The sequence below is a fragment of the Phocoena phocoena genome, chromosome 12 (genome assembly GCF_963924675.1).
Source record: "Phocoena phocoena chromosome 12, mPhoPho1.1, whole genome shotgun sequence".
NCBI lineage: Eukaryota > Metazoa > Chordata > Mammalia > Artiodactyla > Phocoenidae > Phocoena > Phocoena phocoena.
Window position 1 is genome coordinate 31,165,406 of NC_089230.1, and position 15,948 is coordinate 31,181,353.

Consider the following 15,948-nt stretch of genomic DNA (forward strand, 5'->3'; position numbering starts at 1 on the left):
AAAGAAAGCCCCAGTGAATACGTCCCTTTTAAGGCCTAAATTACTTCTTGATAGAATGGGCAGGAGAGGAAGCAATGTTAACTCTTTTATGCTCTTAGGAGAGCACAGTGTGCTCCCCAGCTGGGCGTTATGGTACCCTCATCTGGAGGGGATTTGGTTAGTGTGTGGGGCATGTTTAGTTGTCACAGTAACTGGAGACTGCTACTGGCATTTAGCGCCTAGGGGTCAGGAATGGTAACCGTCTCACACTACAGAGAGGTGTCCGATTCAAAATGCCAGTTGTGCCTTGTGTTGATATACTGACTTAGTGGAGTATGTCCCGTATTAGGACTTTTAGTTGCAAACAACAGAATAACTTAGCTAGTTTAAGTGGAAAAGGAACTTTACATTAAAGGATATTTGGTAGCTCACAGAAACCCCAGCAGGTCCAGAGAATCAGGTTGGGTGGCCAGGTAGCAGGAAAAATGCCTCACTTCACTGCCAGATGCTCCAGGGAAATGCTGTTGCCACCAGCCTCTGCCAGCATGTACCACCTATGCAGGTCATGGGGTCCCCCAGATAGCACCTTTGCCACTGTAGTTTCTGAGACCTGGGTCTCCCTCCACCATCTTCACCAGAATGGATTGATTTCATGCAAGGTCTCCCTCTTGCTCGGTGGAGCCCAGATCACATCTGAACCCCAGTGACAAAGGAGGCTGAGAAGGTGAGTTCCTGGCCTCTACTGTGGGTCTCTACCCAGGGAAGCAGGGCTCACAGGGTAGCAGGTTCCCCAAACACAGGAAGGGTGTTCAAAAGATGCTGAGGAGTCACTGTGACAAATGTCCACAAAATCATCAAAAGCCCTCATCTCATTTCCCTCCATAAAGATACTTCCCAAGCATGGATCTGATAAAAATAGCCTCCAAAATTGTCTTATAGCATCTTAAGAAGATACATTTAGTCTCTCCCACCGTTGCATTTTCATTCTATCTTCCGTACCTCAGTTAGCATATCAGATATTTTCTGGATTGATGCTTACCTATCACTGCTGTTTCTTTCCTCAGCACTGTAATTCCTTTTTTAAAAAATTGATTGATTGATTTTGGCTGCACTGGGTCTTAGTTGCAGCACTCAGGATCTTCACTGTGGCACGCAGGATCTCTTAGTTGCGGCATGCAGACTTCTTAGCTGCCGCACATGGGATCTAGTTCCCCAAGCTGGTATCAAACCCGGGCCCCCTGCATTGGGAGCGGGGAGTCTTACCCACTGGACCACCAGCGAAGTCCCAGCATGGTAATTCCTGTCCAGCTCTACACCTCTTTATTTCTTTGTCCTCTCACCTCCTACACCTTTACATATCTCACGTGAGCATTTACCAAAAAAAAAAAAAATTCTTTTAATTATGGGGTAAGATAACATGTATGTGGTTTTAAAAAAAGCAAAAAAAAAGCACAGTGCACTTTGGTTCAAAGGCATAATCATAGTGACTTTGTGTCCATGTGGTTTTTGGCAGGAAGTGTGGGGAGTAATCAAAAGTGTTGTACCCATTTGCTGTATGGTTACCTAAGAACAAGAGCTCCATATACCATATAGCAGCTTAAGTGGACAGGGCTGTAAGCAAATGGGTCAAAGAATTTTACACATAAATATATAGGGCAGTGCCATAGAACAGTGGCTTTTCAGAAGTCACTTGAACCACTAAAGGGAAAGCAACATAAGTTTCCCAGAAACAATGAATCGATTTCTCAGTTTTATTATTCCTATCTTTGATGCTATAACAGAACTTCATGGCCTTCCAATGAGTAACTAATTGTGGACTACACAGGGGAATAAGTATTGCAGTTTACATTTTAAAATAATCCCAAATTGCCTGAATTTATCAGTTACATTTAATGAATGCAAATAAGTAGTTTTGAGGATATTATACTAGAGCTGATAATAGCACCTTCCATCTGCTCTCAAATTACCTTATAAACAAGCTTTCTTATCCCCAAAATAGTGATCCAGGAAAGAAATGCTCCAGCTAGTATCAGAATTTTAAACTCACTGACTCAGAGTGGGTTGCACTAATATCCATTTTTACTGTGAATGAATACTCCAGGGGTTTGTCTTGTTAAGAATGTGTACTGCCACCAAACTCATGTAGGGGCTTGGAAACTTTAGTTACACTGGGTTTACTTATTTTTTATACGACTACCTGGAAAACCTGTTATTCAGGAATGCACATTCAGGAATGTTCAATGATAAAACTGTTATTTGAAAGTGATGAAAATAATGGATGATGATAGATTATCCATTCATCAATTTAGGTAAAATAATGGATGATGATAGATTATCCATTCATCAATTTAGGTTTGGAGATACTATAGGTTTGTTTTCTTTGATTATATAATGAAATAAATTCTTAATTTGTTATATAATCTGATAGCTAGTTTATGAATTGATGATCAAGTATAGAGGTGCCAACATACCTTATTAGTCTTATGTCTGAAATGACATCTAGAGTGTGAAGTCAAAACTACTGTAATTACCTCCCTACGGGAACATCTGGTTGCTGGGATGACCAGGTAGAAGCACATTTGGGGTTTTGGAGTGAATAGTTTGAATCTTAAGTATGCTCTAGCTATAAATCTAGAATATCTCAAAGGCTTATAGTTAGTTTAGACTGAAAAGTAGGTTAATACAATAACGATCTAGTATAAATGGGACCAAGTTCAAAGCTGGCAGAATCTTGCCCTGCTGTTGAAAATATTACTTTTTTGACATCCCTTAAACTATTCATATAGGATCTACTATTTTACCAGTGACTGAAAATGTGGGAATCTGGTTATAAATGTAAATCTGTGCCACTAGGTTTCCCTATGTGACGTCGACAGAGCCTTCTAGAATTCTAAGTCTCTTGTAGACAACAGATGCACTAGAGCAGCCCAGTCAAGAAGGCCCCATGGGTAGCTGTCCCAGACGTGGAATCAGCAGGACTAGCATCGAAGTATAGTCACAAAGAGTCTGGGGTCGGGCTTCCCTGGTGGCGCAGTGGTTGAGAGTCTGCCTGCCGATGCAGGGGACGCGGGTTCGTGCCCCGGTCTGGGAGGATCCCGCATGCCGCGGAGCGGCTGGGACCGTGAGCCATGGCCGCTGAGCCTGCACGTCCGGAGCCTGTGCTCCGCAATGGGAGAGGCCACAACAGTGAGGGGCCCGCATACCACACACACAAAACAGAGTCTAGGGTCCTTGGAAATCACCTGGTCAAATCACCTGGCACCACACTGTTTCAATACAAAAAAGTGAATTGGTTTGTTCAGAATCATTGTCAGTGGTGGGCCCAGGTCCACCCACTGGACCAAACCAATGCTCTTTCACCAACCACGTAGCCTCCCTGTCAGAGACTAGCCTACATAACATAATATACCAATTTAGGACAACACAGTATATCTATGTGACCCAACAAGCAATTCTTCTATGACTCTGACTAATGGGGAAAAAGTCATTTCATATATTTCCGATTGCAAACTTTGATCTTTGCAAATTAATGTCTTAATTAGATTTTTTAAATGGAAACAAGAGGAAGAATTATCTTACTGTACACTTTCCATTGTCTTTGTAAACCTGCTTAAATGAAGATTTCACTGATCAAAACTGGAATCTTTAATCCCTAAATTAAATATCTGGGTTTTTTTTTTTCCAGTTCCATCATATCAGCTGACCACTCTCCTATGTTCATAGAACTTCAGGGCTGCAAGGGAGCTGGTCTGGTCAAAAGAAAGTGACTTTCCCTTTGTTCCACATCCTTAACTTGTGTAATGATTTGTACTCGGTGGAGAGAGGAACTGCTGCATTGTGGAAAGAGAGCATGACTTTGAACTAGAATAGACCCAAGTTTAAATTTAGCCCTACCTTTTATTAGCTTTATAAATAGCCATTTAACCATTTAGAGCCCATTTCCTAATCTGTAAAACAGAACCAGTAACTTCCTAACAAGTTCACTGAAGGGAAGAAATGTAATAATGTGCCCAAATCACCTCGCTCACAGCCAGGTACTTCACAAATGGGAGGCATGATTCCTAAATAAAAGAACAGGAGGCATGTAACCTCAGATTGCAAAAAGGATACTTTTTTAAGCCTTTCAAATTGTTGGGAAGGGTTGGAGTAGCTCCTTGACGATAAAGAGGTTTATAGGTGTATGTTAAGAAGTGCTATTTTTCCTGAAATATTAACTTAGGTTCTGGGAGGAGCCCTGGGTTGTAGTTCAGGTCCTGTGCCCTAGCAGCAGAATGGCCTTGGATATGGCACTTGATCTCCTTACGACTGTTTCCTCACTTAAAAGACAAGGCAAGCCCCCAAATATCTTTGCTTCCCACTTCGAGGGTTGACTTAAGGAAGCCGGCTACAAACAGTAAAGCCCTCCGCCCCCAGGAGGGACTCCTGGTAAGCAGCTCCCAGGTCTTTGCATCTGGATGGACCCTCTCTTCATCTCTGCTACTGATATCACTTCAGTGACCCACTGTTAGCAGTTTATAAGATGCTACTGAGATTTTCTTTGCCTTCAATGTTCTGTTGTTAATTCTCTGTGAAGCTGACTGATTTGAAGAGCTTTAAAGGTCTCAGGTTAAAGGTGCTCTCCCGGCTGTGCTATCTTAGCATGAAGGACAAAAACGTAAAAGTTAAGAAACACTAAACTATCAGAGCGCCTGTTTCTGACTTCACTATATTCACAAAGATCCAACAGCTTCTAAGAGTGAGAAAAAAAAAATGAAGAAAGGCAACAAGGGAAAACAATACATTTATTAACGGGCATGAAAATGCATAAACTCACTTATAAATAAATGTAGTATAATTTACCCAGTGAAAAAATAGTTAAAATCCATGAGTAAACTGGATTTTATCTTTAAAATGATTACATATTTGATCTCTAATAATTTCCCCCTCCATCATAATCTCTTAGTAGCAGCAATTTTACACTGACTACATAAAAAGCTGTTACTAGTGATTATCGTATGGGAGGGAAACTTTTCAAGAATTTTCTTTAAAAATGAACCAGTGCAAACAAATTCAGATTATGAGGGATACAGTAAGACCGGGGGCTTATCTTCAGAAAAGTAGAAAATAAAAATCCCAAACATTCATTAAGAAATGAAAAAGCAGGGCTTCCCTGGTGGTGCAGTGGTTGAGAGCCCGCCTGCCGATGCAGGGGACATGGGTTTGTGCCCCGGTCTGGGAAGATCCCACATGCCGCGGAGCAGCTAGGCTCGTGAGCCATGGCCGCTGAGCCTGCGCGTCTGGAGCCTGTGCTCCGCAACGGGAGAGGCCACAACAGGGAGAGGCCCACGTACCGCAAAAAAAAAAAAAAAAAAAAAAAAAAAAAGCAAATTACATTTTGATCACTGAAAAGTAATACATACGGACATTATAAAACATTCTTAACCAGTGACTGCAATAATTACATTTATAAATGTTCATTCAAGTACTAGTGATCAATAAACATTCAAAGTCTCATTAAAAGTAACAATAGGCATAGATACATGTGAACAATGCTTCTTTTGATTTAACAACAAAAATCATGTCAACAGGAGACAAGTTACCCTTAAAATACTGTTTTTTCTTTTTGTCTGTAAATGATTTTCCACAGTCTGTATATTTTATTTGTGAGGACCCAACGAACATCTCACAATGGCTAATTAAGAAGTCCTTTCTATAAAATGAATCTCGGTATTATAGAGATAAACATTCTAAAACACAAGTCTAGCTTAAAAATAACAGTGCAGAATCAGTTTTCTTTGGTAAGAAATTGTTAACTCCTTACCAATGTTGGTTTGCTGTTGTGCAGACTCTATCAGAACACTTCTGTGGTATTTACCAAAGAGCTATTTAATGAGCTGAAAAGATTTCATAAACTCTGGTACCATGATAGCAAAGTAGAGCTTACGTCAAAATTGCGCTGAAATCAACATCATTTCCTTCATTACTGTTGTTAATGAATCTTCCTTCAAAAAGCTCCCTCCTAATTTTGGCCTGAGTCTCAGGCTTTAATAAAAGTTCCTTTATCTGTTTCACTTTGGACTGCAGACCCATCCTCTCTCGACGCAAAGCTTCATTAATTAAGTCCCGGATTCCAATAGGTTTCTGGCCTATGGAAAAAAAATTATATGATACATTTTACATACAAATGCCAATGAAAAACATTAAATATGGTACACTGACTTATCAAAAGAGAGTTAAAAAGAAACCTTTAAAATGCTGCCCACATTTTATAGAAAAGGTTGCATTTCACCAAAAATATATCATTTACGTGAAACAAACTTACTGTAAATAAAGATCACTGCATAGCGACAGCACACGTAGGACAAACATGAAACATTATGGACTAGCTATATGGATAATAATTTCAACAGTGATCATTTTAATCATAGCACTTGCTAGCTCTGTGTGTGTTTTGGCCTCAGATAAAGTAGTCAAATGCCCTAAGCAATATAAATGGTAGTATTCCATTTACGGCAAGGCCCCTTCCATGGCCTTTGAGTCCGCGAGGCATCACGCAAAATACTCTCTCCCAGAGCCTCGGCTGAGGGCAAGTAAAACCTGGGCCATTCTTCCTTCATAAATTAATTTCCTCTGATAGTCCCAGCACTCCATTTCTCTTCCGTTGTGTTTCAGGAATGCAAACACATCGATCATGAAAGTATTAGGCAATCTCCACAGATTGGACAAGAGACACTTAAATAGCACAATGCAAATTAGTCCATTGACTCGGCAGAGGGGAGGCAGGGATGCTTCTCACGGAGCGGCGGGGGCCTGCCTGCCTTCGGGTCTCATTTCCTGTTGTTGTCACTGTCAGTGCCATTCCTATCAGCCTCTTCAGTTTTCACAGAGCTCCCATCCCCTGGCTTGCTTTTGTTCTGTGTTTCTTCCAGATACTGCTGGACAGCCTTGAGCACCGCACTCTCCACCAGCCTCTTACTGAGCCTTACCAGTTCAGCATCATCGGGCTCACCTCCATTCTTATCACCTACATTCCACAATAGAGAAGATAGGTCACTGAGATCATACTGCCATAGAAACTCAGCATGCAGGGGCCGGCTAGTTCAGTTAGTTACAAAGAGCAAGTGTCCTTCAGTCTGGTAAACTGGATCTATAAATCCAAGAATACTGGTTTGGCTTTTCATTTGGTATTTGCAGAAGCAGGAGACTGCCTGTTCCTGAAGACTTCAGGTTGAAAAGCAGTTCATTAGCCCCAATCTTAAAATATTCTACCTAGCAATGCTGGAAGTTCCCCATTTCTACATGAGATTTTTGTTTTTCTCTCGTCCAAAAGTGATTACTACTACTAAAGTCCACATACCCACCGCCTGGAGCCTCAGACATGTGAAATCACCAACAAGATGTATTTGCTTCTACTTCACCACTACCAAAGGTCAGGTAATTGAGATTTCCTAATCAACTAGCCACATAGGATCAGCAATTTTATAACCCTTGGCCTGGATGGTTGTTAAAGTCTCAGCCCTCCCATGAAGACAAAAGCAATTACTACTGCTAGGAAATGGTTAAAATAAGCTTGTAAAACTAATATTCTTTTTAATTTCAGAGCTATCACTGCAATTTAAGAAATAGGAAACTGTTCGAGGAAGAGTTAGGATTATGACAGTAAATTCCTAGATGTTAGTATTTTACGGCCATTTTGCTTCCCTGCTAGTGATGATCAAGGTTAAATTATCCTTTCATTTTTCTGCAAAAGGGGTGGTTGTCATCTGTTCAAATGCTGCACATTTCCCACTCATTCTCTTTCTTGTCTCCCTTAACCGAGGAAAAAAAACTAAGGGGCTCATCTCTCATGCCCAGTCAGTCCTTCATCTCCTTCCACTGAGCTATGGATCCAGGAAGGCAGATGACTGGAAGCAAAGACATCTGAGCACCTAAATATATTGAGTAAATGCTAACAGATCTCAAGGGAGTGACAGCATTACAGTAATAGTAGGGGATTTTAATACTCTACTTTCAACAATGGATAGATCATTCAGACAGAAGATCAATAAGAAAACATTGGATTTGAACTATACTTGAGGCCAAATGGACCTAAGAGACATATAAAGAACATTCCATCCAACAGCACCAGAATACACATTCTTCTCAAGCACATATGGAACATTTTCCAGGATAGATTATATATTAGGTCACAAAACAAGTCTTAGCAAATTTTTAAAAATTGAAATCATATCAAGTATCTTTTTCTGACCACAATGGTATGAAACCAGACATCAATAACAAGAGTAAAACTGGAAAATTCACAAACATATAGAAATTAAACAAACACTCATGAACGACCAATGAGTCAAAGATGAAATTAAAAACATATATCTCAAAACGAACAAAAATGGGAACACAACATACCAAAGCTTATGATCCAGCAAAAGTAGTGTTAAAAGGGAAGTTTATAGCAATAAATGCCTGCACTAAGAGAAAAGGATGAGCTCAAGTAAACAACCCGGACTTGGGACTTCCCTGGTGGTCCAGTGGTAAAGAATCTGCCCTTCAATGCAGGGGACGTGGGTTAGATCCCTGGTCAGGGAACTAAGATCCCACATGCCACGGGGCAACTAGCCCACGCGCCACACTGCTGAGCTTGCGTGCCTCAACTAGAGAGCCTGTGTGCTGCAAACTACAGAGCCCAAGCATTCTGGAACCCACACGCCACAACGACAGAGCCCACGCACCCTGGAGCCTGTGTGCCACAACTAGAGAAGAGAAAACCTGCACACCACAACTAAAGAGAAGGCCACGGGCCACAGCAAAGAGCCCATGTGCCACAACGAAAGATCCTGCATGCCTCAACGAAGATCCCGCGTGCCACAACTAAGACCCAACACAGCCCAAAATAAATAAATAACTCTTAAAAAAAAAACCTAACTTGACATCTCAAGAAACTAAAATATAAGAACTAAGCCCAAAGTTAGCAGAAGGAAGGACATAAAAATCAGAGCAGAAATAAATGAAATAGGAAAACAGTAGAAAAGATCAATGAAAATAAGGGTCGTGTTTTTGAAAAGATAAAACAAAAACAACAGACGTTTAGCTAGACTTCCAAGATAAAGAGAGAACTCAAACAAAATTATAAAGAAAGAGGAGACATTACAACTGATACCACAGAAATAAATATCATAAGAGACTACTGTGAACAATTACAGGTCACTAATCAGACAACCCAGAAGAAATGGATAAATTCCTAGAAACGTACAACCTTCACGTATGAATCATGAAGAAACAGACAATCTGAACAGACCAACAACAAATTTAAGAGTAAATCAGTAATCAAAACCCTCCAACAAATAAAAGCTCAGGACAGTGTGGCTTTATGGGTGAACTTTACCAACTGCTGATGTGCAACAAATCTTACTGTGCTGAGACTGCTCACAACGTCTCCTCCAAGAACCGCAAAGCCATTGCGGAGAGAGCAGCCCAGCTGGCCAGTCACCAAGCCCAACGCCAGGCTGCACAGCGAAGAAAACGAATAGACAGCTCGTGTGCACGTTTTGTTTGTGTTAATAAAACCGTAAAATGGCAAAAAATAATAATAAATAAAGAAGAATTAATGCCAATTCTTCTCAAGCTCTGCCAAAAAAAAAAAAGAAAAACAAAACAACAACAAAAACCTGAAGAGGACGTAACACTCCCACACTCATTTTATGAGGTCAGAATTACCCTGATATCAAAGCCAGGTAAGGATACTATAAGAAAAAAAAAACAAAAAAAACCCCAGGCCAATACCCTCATAAATTTAGATGCAAAAACCTCAACAGAATACTAGCAAACCAAATTCAACAGCACATTAAAAGGATCATACACCACAATCAAGGGATATTTATCCCTGGGATATAAAAATGGTACAACATATGCAAATAAATCAATGTGATACACCATATTAACAAAATAAAGGATAAAAATCATATGATCATTTCAATATATGTAGAAAAGACATTTGACACAATTCAACATCCCTTCGTAATAAAAACTCTCAACAAATTGGGTACGGAAGGAACATATCTCAACATAATAAAGGCCATATATGACACACCCACAGCTAACACACTCAAAGGTGAAAGGCTGAAAGCTTTCCCTCTAAAATCAGAAACAAGGCAAGGGTGCCCACCCTCACCACTCCTATTCCACATAGTAATGGAAGCCCCGGCAAGAGCAATCAGGCAAGAATAAGAAAAAAAAAAGAGGCACCCAAATCAGAAAGGAAGAAGTACGATTGTCTCTGTTTGCTGATAACATGATCTTGTGTACAGAAAATCCTAAAGACTCCACCCAAAAAAACTGTTAAGACCTAATAAATGAATTCAGTAAAGTTTCAAGATACAAAATCAACATACAAAACTCAGTTGCATTTCTATACAGTAACAATGAACCATCTGAAAAAGAAATTTTAAAAATAATTCCATTTAAAATAGTATCAGAAACAATAAAATACTTAGGAATAAATTTAACCAAGGAAGTGAAATATCTATATACTGAAAACTATAAGATTCTGATGAAAGAAACTGAAGACACAAATAAATGGAAAAATACCCCATGTTCATGGATTGGAAGAGTTAATATCATTACAATGTCCATACTATTGAAAGCCATCTATAGATTCAATGCAATCCCTATCAAAATTACAATGGCATTTATTCACAGAAATAGAAAAAAAACCCTAAAATTCATATGGAACCACAAAAGACCCCCAAAAGCCAAAGCAATGATGAGAAAGAACAAAGCTGGAAGCATCACACTTCCTGATTTCAAAACAATATGGTACTGGTATAAAAAAAAGACATATAATAGGCCATGGAGCTGAATCACGAGCACAGAAATAAACTCACACACGTACGGTCAACTAATATTTGGCAGTGGAGCCAAGAATACATATGGGGAAAGGACAGTCTTTTCAATAAGTAGTGCTGGGAAAACTGCATATCCACATTCAAAAGGATGAAATTTGACCCTTATCTTACACCACTCACAAATGTTACCTTGAAATGAATTTAAGGACTTAAAGCCTGAAACTATAACATTCCTAGAAGAAAACAGAGGAGAGGAGAAAAGCTCCTTGACTTTGGTCTTGGCAATGCCTTTTTTGGATATGACACCAAAACAACAAGCAAAAGAAGTAAAAATCAACAAGTGGGGGCTTCCCTGGTGGCGCAGTGGTTGAGAGTCCGCCTGCCGATGCAGGGGATACGGGTTCGTGCCCCGGTCTGGGAAGATTCCACATGCCGCGGAGCGGCTGGGCCCGTGAGCCATGGCCGCTGAGCCTGCACGTCCGGAGCCTGTGCTCCGCAATGGGAGAGGCCACAACAGTGAGAGGTCCGCGTACCGCAAAAAAAAAAAAAAAAAAAAAAAAAAAAAAAAATCAATAAGTGGGACTACATCAAACTAAAAAGCTTCTGCACAGCAAAAGAAGCAATCAACGAAATGAAAAGGCAACCTACAGAATAGGAAAAAATATTTGCAAATCACATATCCGATAAAGGGTTCATATTCAAAATATATAAGGAACTCATACAACTCAATAGCAAAAACACAAAAAATCCTATTTAAAAATGGGCAGAGAACTTGAATAAACATTTTCCAAAGAAGACATGCAAATGGCCAACAAGTACATGGAAAGGTGTTCAAATCACTCATCACCAGGGAATGCAAATCAAAACCACAATGAGGTATCACTTCACGCATGTTAGAATGGCTATTATGAAAAAAACAAGACATAACAAAGGCTGGTGAGGATGTAGAGAAAAGGGAACCCTTGTGCACTATTGGTAGGAATGTAAATTGGTGCAGTCACTATGGAAAACAGCATGACGATTCCTCAAAAAAATTTAAAAATACAATTACCATGCGATCCAGCAATCCCACTTCTGGGCATATATCTGAAGAAGATGAAATCACTATCTCAAAGAGATATCTGTGCTCCCATGTTCACTACAACATATTTCACAATAGCCAAAACATGGAAACAACCTAAGTGTCCATCAATGGTTGAACGGATAAAGAAAATGTGGTGTATATATATACAATGAAATATTATTCAGCCATTAGAAAGAAATCCTGCCATTTGTGACATGGATAAACCTTGTGGGCATTATGCTAAGTGAAATAAGTCAGAAAAAGACAAGTACTGTATGATATCACTTACATATGGAATCTAAAAACACTGAACTTATAGAAACAGGAGAATGGAGGTTGCTAAGAACTGGGGGATAGGCTTGGAAAATATGTTGGTCAAAGGGAACACACTTTCAGAAATAAGATGAATAAGTTCTGGGGCTCTAATGTACAGCATGGTGACTACAGTTAACAATACTGGATCCTATACTTGAAAGTTGCTGTAAGAGTGAAGCTTTAATGTTCTCAGCATAACAACAAAATTATAATTATGTGAAGTGAAGGATATGTTAACTAATCTTAAAGTAGCAAACAGTTCACAACATATAAATGTATCAGATCATCACCACTGTACACCTTAAATTTATATAATGTTATATGTCAATTATATCTCAGTAAAGCTGAAAAAAAAGAAGTAATTAGAACGCTCACACATTAAACCTCAGCTCAGTTTTGGAATATCACCCATGACCTCCAGAAGCCAAAAGCCCAATGCCGCACTTACGACCTCAGGTCTGGGACAGGCAGACACAAAGGGTGTGAACAGGAAGATGGACATTACTTTCTAACGTCACACGTAACAGGGATTGGAATACAAAAGCATATATGCCAAGGGTGAGAACTGGCTCCTAACCCTCCTTCTGAGTCCCACCACTTCTCCTTAACACATGTCCGAGGCCAATTATGCTTATAACCATCATTCCTAGCAACATCCAAGCAGAAGAGGGATGGGTTAAAGGCCCATCTGGACACGCTACAGTGGGAGGCCTTAGCAACTGCTCTCCCCTCAAAAGTGACAGTATGGTACTCCAGATCCATGATCAAAAGTCCTGGATAGTAAGCTTCAACTCTGATCTCTATATAGAATTTACTAAACTAAATATGTCAAGATATTGTTAAAAGAAAGATAAAGAAATTCATTACTAATACCATACTTGGGAGCAAGTTAAGACTATTTTTTTTTTTTTTTTTGCGGTACGCGGGCCTCTCACCGTTGTGGCCTCTCCCGTCGCGGAGCACAGGCTCCAGACGCGCGGGCCCAGCCACTCCGCGGCACGTGGGATCTTCCCGGACTGGGGCACGAACCCGTGTCACCTGCATCGGCAGGCGGACTCCCAACCACTGCGCCACCAGGGAAGCCCGACTATTTTTATTAGTAAGAATGAATGAGTATATTGCCTAATATTTAAAGAATTCTATTAATCTTACAACACAGTGTTTATACTGTATAGATGTACCTCCAGATGTGTTACCTGGAACTATTTTTTAGTGGCTCTTCAAATTTAAGAGGGAAAATCAAACTTCATATGAAAAAATACTTCTCAAGTACCCTTCAGTACACTGTAAACGACTCTCTACATCTGCCACCCTAATTTGTGCTCTGCATCTAGGCCAGAGATTGCATTCTTGCAACTCTTCCTGACCCCAGTCAGCTTTAAGATAACATCACTTGTCACATTACTGATACATCACCAGTAAGATAATAGGGTTGGATTTGAGTCTAAACATTACTCAGTCTCCAAGAAGCATCTCAGGTCAAAAAGTATGTGCTTCAGTGATTTCTCTCAGTACACAATAAAGTGTCCCATTACTTCAAACATTAAGAAATTTAAAACACAAAAATCTTCCCACAAAAAGTTAATTTTCCCTTCTGACTTTCATATTTCTGTTTATGCTTTTACTATTAACCAAGACAACCAAGCTCAAAACAAGATTATTACCATCTTTGACTCTATCCAGCCTATGGGTCAAATATTAACTATCTACAATAACAAACTAATTAACCAATCACCAAAAAATAAATTTATAAATGAATCTTCCAGATCTGTCCTGTATTCTTGCCCCACCTATGATTTCCACAAAGGCATCCTCAGACTATCAACGTTGGCCCAGGGAAAAGCCTATTGGAAGGCTCGTCACAGAGGCCTGCGAGAACGCAGCAATTCAAGAAATGCATATCTTTGTTCCAATGAGATTTTTTGTGTTCCCACTTTCAGTAGACTTAATTCAGCTTACTTGAAAGAGGCATTTTAAGATTAAAGTATTTTTCTTTTGACCACTACTTGAATAAAGGCATCTGTCTCCCACAGTGACCTCTAAGATAAACGACTGCATTCATTTTACCTGAAGCCTAGTTAACAATGGCAGTTCAACGTGTCACCGCAAGGTACATGATTTATCATTCGACATTCCAACAAAAGTACACACAAAAAATATTCCCAGTGGGCGGAATATAAATCGAAATGATACAAACGAACTCATTTACAAAACAGAAACAGACTCAGACACCTAGAGAAGGAACTTGGGGTTACCACGGAGGAAGGGTTGGGGGAAGGGATAGTTAGGGAGTTTGGGATTGACAAGTACACACTGCTATATTTAAGATGGATAACCAGCAAGGACCTACTGCACAGCACAGGGAACTCAATGTTATGTGGCAGCCTAGATGGGAGGGGAGTTTGGGGGAGAATGGATACATGTATATGTATGGCTGAGTTGCTTTGCTGTGCGCTTGAAACTATCACAACATTGATAATCGGCTATACCCCAGTACAAAATAAAAAGTTAAAAAAAAATAAAATGTCTGCATTTTTTATGTTAAAAAATATTCCCAGTGTATGCAGCACCCTCTCGACAAAAATATTCTTTCTTGGTCTACCAAGGTTACTTACTATCATACCTATTTGAAACGACAGATTAATCTTTCTCTTTGACACTGTTTTTTTAGAATCCCCCCCCCAGAAAATTTTTAATCAATTTCTTAGGAGAATACTAAAAATATAAAAGAAAGGGAATGAGAAATGCTATCAAGTCCACCAAACGTAGTAGTGTCCTTAAAAGAACAGACTTAAGAAACTTTTCAACAAATTTAAAGGAAGCAATTCCACTCTCTGTAAGAGCTGTAACATAATTAATCCACGGTATGTACCCAAGATTCAGCTTTTATTTATATTACCTGAGATCGCTGATACCAAGCCAGCACATAGAGAAAATTTATATCTGTGATTATAAAAAAGAAAATAAGTGACCTTCTTTGTGGTAGCAAGAATATGTGCTACCTACTGTGATAATTTAAGGTCAATATTAATGTGGGTCAGCTGTTTTCATGTGTGAGCTGACCCAATAATTGCCTAACTGATATCACATGAAGGGCTCCAGAAACCATTACCACCCTCCCTCCAAAGCCAATATCTAGATGCCTATTTGTCCTGACAAGAATAAACCATATTAATAGTTTTTAAAAGAGAACCAAAAAAATCTTCATAACAATGCCATGTAAGCTCTGAGAAAAAGAGTGCAAACACATTAAAAGTTCTCATTTGTCCCAATCAAAATCCCAGCAAATTATTTTGTGAATATCAACAAACTGATTCTGAAGCTTACATGGAAAGGCAAAAATAAACATTATAACCAACACAATATTGCAGGAGAACAACAAAGGCAGAGGACTCACACTACCCAACTTCAAGACTAACTATAAAGCTACAGTAATCAAGACAATGTGGTATTGGCAAAAGAACAGACAAAAACATCAGTGAAAGAGAAGAGAGAGCCCAGAAATAGACCCAGACAAGTGTAATCAATGTGATCTTTGAAAAATGAGCAGAAGCAATACAATGGAGCAAAGACAATCTCTTCAACAAATGGTGCTGGAACAACTGGACATCCACATGCAAAAAAATAAATCTAGACACAGACCTGAAACTCCTCACAAAAATTAACTCACAATGGATCATAGATCTAAATGTAAAAAGCAAAATTATAAAACCTCTAGAATAAAACACAAGAGAAAAGCTAGATGACCTTGGGGATGGCAGTGACTTTTTAGAT

The 15,948-nt window shown here is 39.5% G+C and overlaps 1 protein-coding gene across 4 annotated transcripts in view; it reads right to left on the reverse strand.

Annotated features, from left to right (window-relative positions):
- Window positions 1-5,898: 5,898 nt before the first annotated feature.
- The window catches only part of AKAP7 (A-kinase anchoring protein 7), a 139,399-nt gene continuing 129,349 nt past the window's right edge, over window positions 5,899-15,948 (reverse strand). For 2 of the 4 annotated variants that reach the window (XM_065888879.1, XM_065888876.1), the window contains one exon: window positions 5,899-6,104. In XM_065888879.1, coding sequence (XP_065744951.1) covers window positions 5,899-6,104 — 206 coding nt within the window. Of the gene's footprint in view, window positions 6,105-6,785; window positions 6,983-15,948 lie in introns of those variants that run through there. The other 2 variants (XM_065888880.1, XM_065888877.1) reach the window with 1 other exon arrangement.